Genomic DNA, 1,928 nt, shown 5'->3' with positions numbered 1-1,928 from the left:
TTATGGCAAATAATTTTTGCTTAGTCCTTGTATTATAGCCTTCGCACCATCAACAAATCTTCTAACCACTTCAGCTGCTGGAACGATATCATTTACAAGACCCACTCCTTGTCCTGCGTACAATACCATATCCTCTAAGTTGCCCGTAGTAGTACGGTTCATTACTTGACCAGAGAATCTTCGAAGAACTGCCTCCTGCATATTTCACAAAATAAGTTTTACTGACAAAACTGATAAACTGGATTATAATCTACCAGGACTGCTAGCTTATCATGAATAAGATTGTACAGTGACCAATTCTGTTTCTACAAATCTGTTTAGTTTTTCGTCAAAAAAATAAGTTTACCTTCTCAAAAAAGATGCTCTTCCCAACTATGGGTTGATAGTTGTCATTTTGTACAAAGTCTGGTGCACCTTTCCATTGTTCATAGAAGGGTGTATGTATGCAACGTACGTCTGCTTTCCAATTGAAACGTTCGTATAAGTCAGTACGATCCGTCTGCTCTTCGTTGTAGTGAAGTAGTTGTTGTTTATAGTAGTCATGTGCATACGCTTCCTTTGTAGCTACAAACCTATTAAAGAAGAGTAAGAATTGCATGATGATGATCATCATAATTAATAAGATAAATAGGGCTATGCACAGTTATAACATACCTTGTACCTACGGCAACACCCTGAGCACCTAGTGCAAGAGCAGCAACGTATCCTCGGGCATCAGCGATTGATCCAGCAGCTACCACCACAATTTTCCTATTCCCAACAGCATCAACGATTCTTGGCACCAATGTCGTCAGTGAAACCTAAATATGAAATTGAATTGAACTCTTCAGCCGTAGTCGAACAAATTATTACTTTTTTAGTTGGTAACGTTAATGCAAGAGCAGTTTCAAAACTTGGTCATGGTTACAAATATCCATGCACTGCACTATTGTGACCTTTGTGGTTTTGATCTTTATCGGTACTTAACTGTACCAGCAACATGACCATCATCCTCAGAACCTTGAGCTACGATACAATCCACTCCTGCAGCTATCGCCCTTTCAGCTGCCTTCACAGATCCAACCTGAATCATATATTGATACAGTACTAGTTAGAAATTGTATATTGAGAGTTCTGTATTGATCCAACTGTAGGTATTAACAACCACTAACTTTAAGCACAAAACGAAATCTCAAGTACCGTTTGATTTGACTTTATATTAATATTAATAATACCTGATGGATGACCTTAACACCATGTTTATGAGCTTCATCAACCAATTCTTTTGGGAAATCACCCCAATATACTTGTAAGCATGCCAATTTCTCATCAAATATTGCTCTGATTGTATTTGTTTGCTCAAACTCTAACAATATCCCAGCTCCAAATGGTTTATTCGTCAGTTTCCTTATATCATTTATGGCTTTCACTGTCACTTCATAATTGTTCTACAATTCATCATTTCAAAACAATAAATCATATTAAGGAAAAATAAAATGAAAATATGTGTAGGTAAAAATCATGAATACGGAAAGAATTTTTTTTTATGAAGATTAATTTTGAGAAAGAGATCATACAACAGGGCTAGCAATGAGTCCAATACCAGCGGCATTGGCGACAGCAGCAACAAGTTCAGGTCCAGCAATATCAACACCCATTGGTGCTAACATGATCCCTGTTTCAAACCCAAGAATCCCTCCAAATTTCATGTTTGTTCTCTATTTTTCCCCTCTTGATAATACAAGTTTTGATTCGTCGACCGTTTGGCAAAGACGCTAGCAGGTACTTCAACACTATCAATGAGGTCGTCTTAATGTGTTTGTCTTCCTTCTGTCTCTATTACATATATATATATATATATAGAATTTTCATAGTGCTGATTACTTTCCTGCTTAGATTTCATACATCTTTAAAAATTAATTACAATTTCAATATTTGATTTTTATTTA

The 1,928-nt window shown here is 36.2% G+C and overlaps 1 protein-coding gene across 1 annotated transcript; it reads right to left on the bottom strand.

Annotated features, from left to right (window-relative positions):
* LOC113341656 (nitronate monooxygenase-like) lies at positions 1–1,688 on the bottom strand. The gene is made up of 6 exons (XM_026586448.1): positions 1,557–1,688; positions 1,215–1,427; positions 968–1,063; positions 655–800; positions 347–572; positions 1–195 (listed from the first exon to the last, which is right to left on the bottom strand). The coding sequence occupies exons 1-6, from the start codon at positions 1,686–1,688 to the stop codon at positions 1–3; spliced, it is 1,008 nt and encodes a 335-aa protein (XP_026442233.1).
* Positions 1,689–1,928: the final 240 nt, after the last annotated feature.

Source organism: Papaver somniferum, unplaced genomic scaffold (genome assembly GCF_003573695.1).
Source record: "Papaver somniferum cultivar HN1 unplaced genomic scaffold, ASM357369v1 unplaced-scaffold_30, whole genome shotgun sequence".
NCBI lineage: Eukaryota > Viridiplantae > Streptophyta > Magnoliopsida > Ranunculales > Papaveraceae > Papaver > Papaver somniferum.
This window is presented reverse-complemented; position numbering and strand designations above follow the sequence as displayed.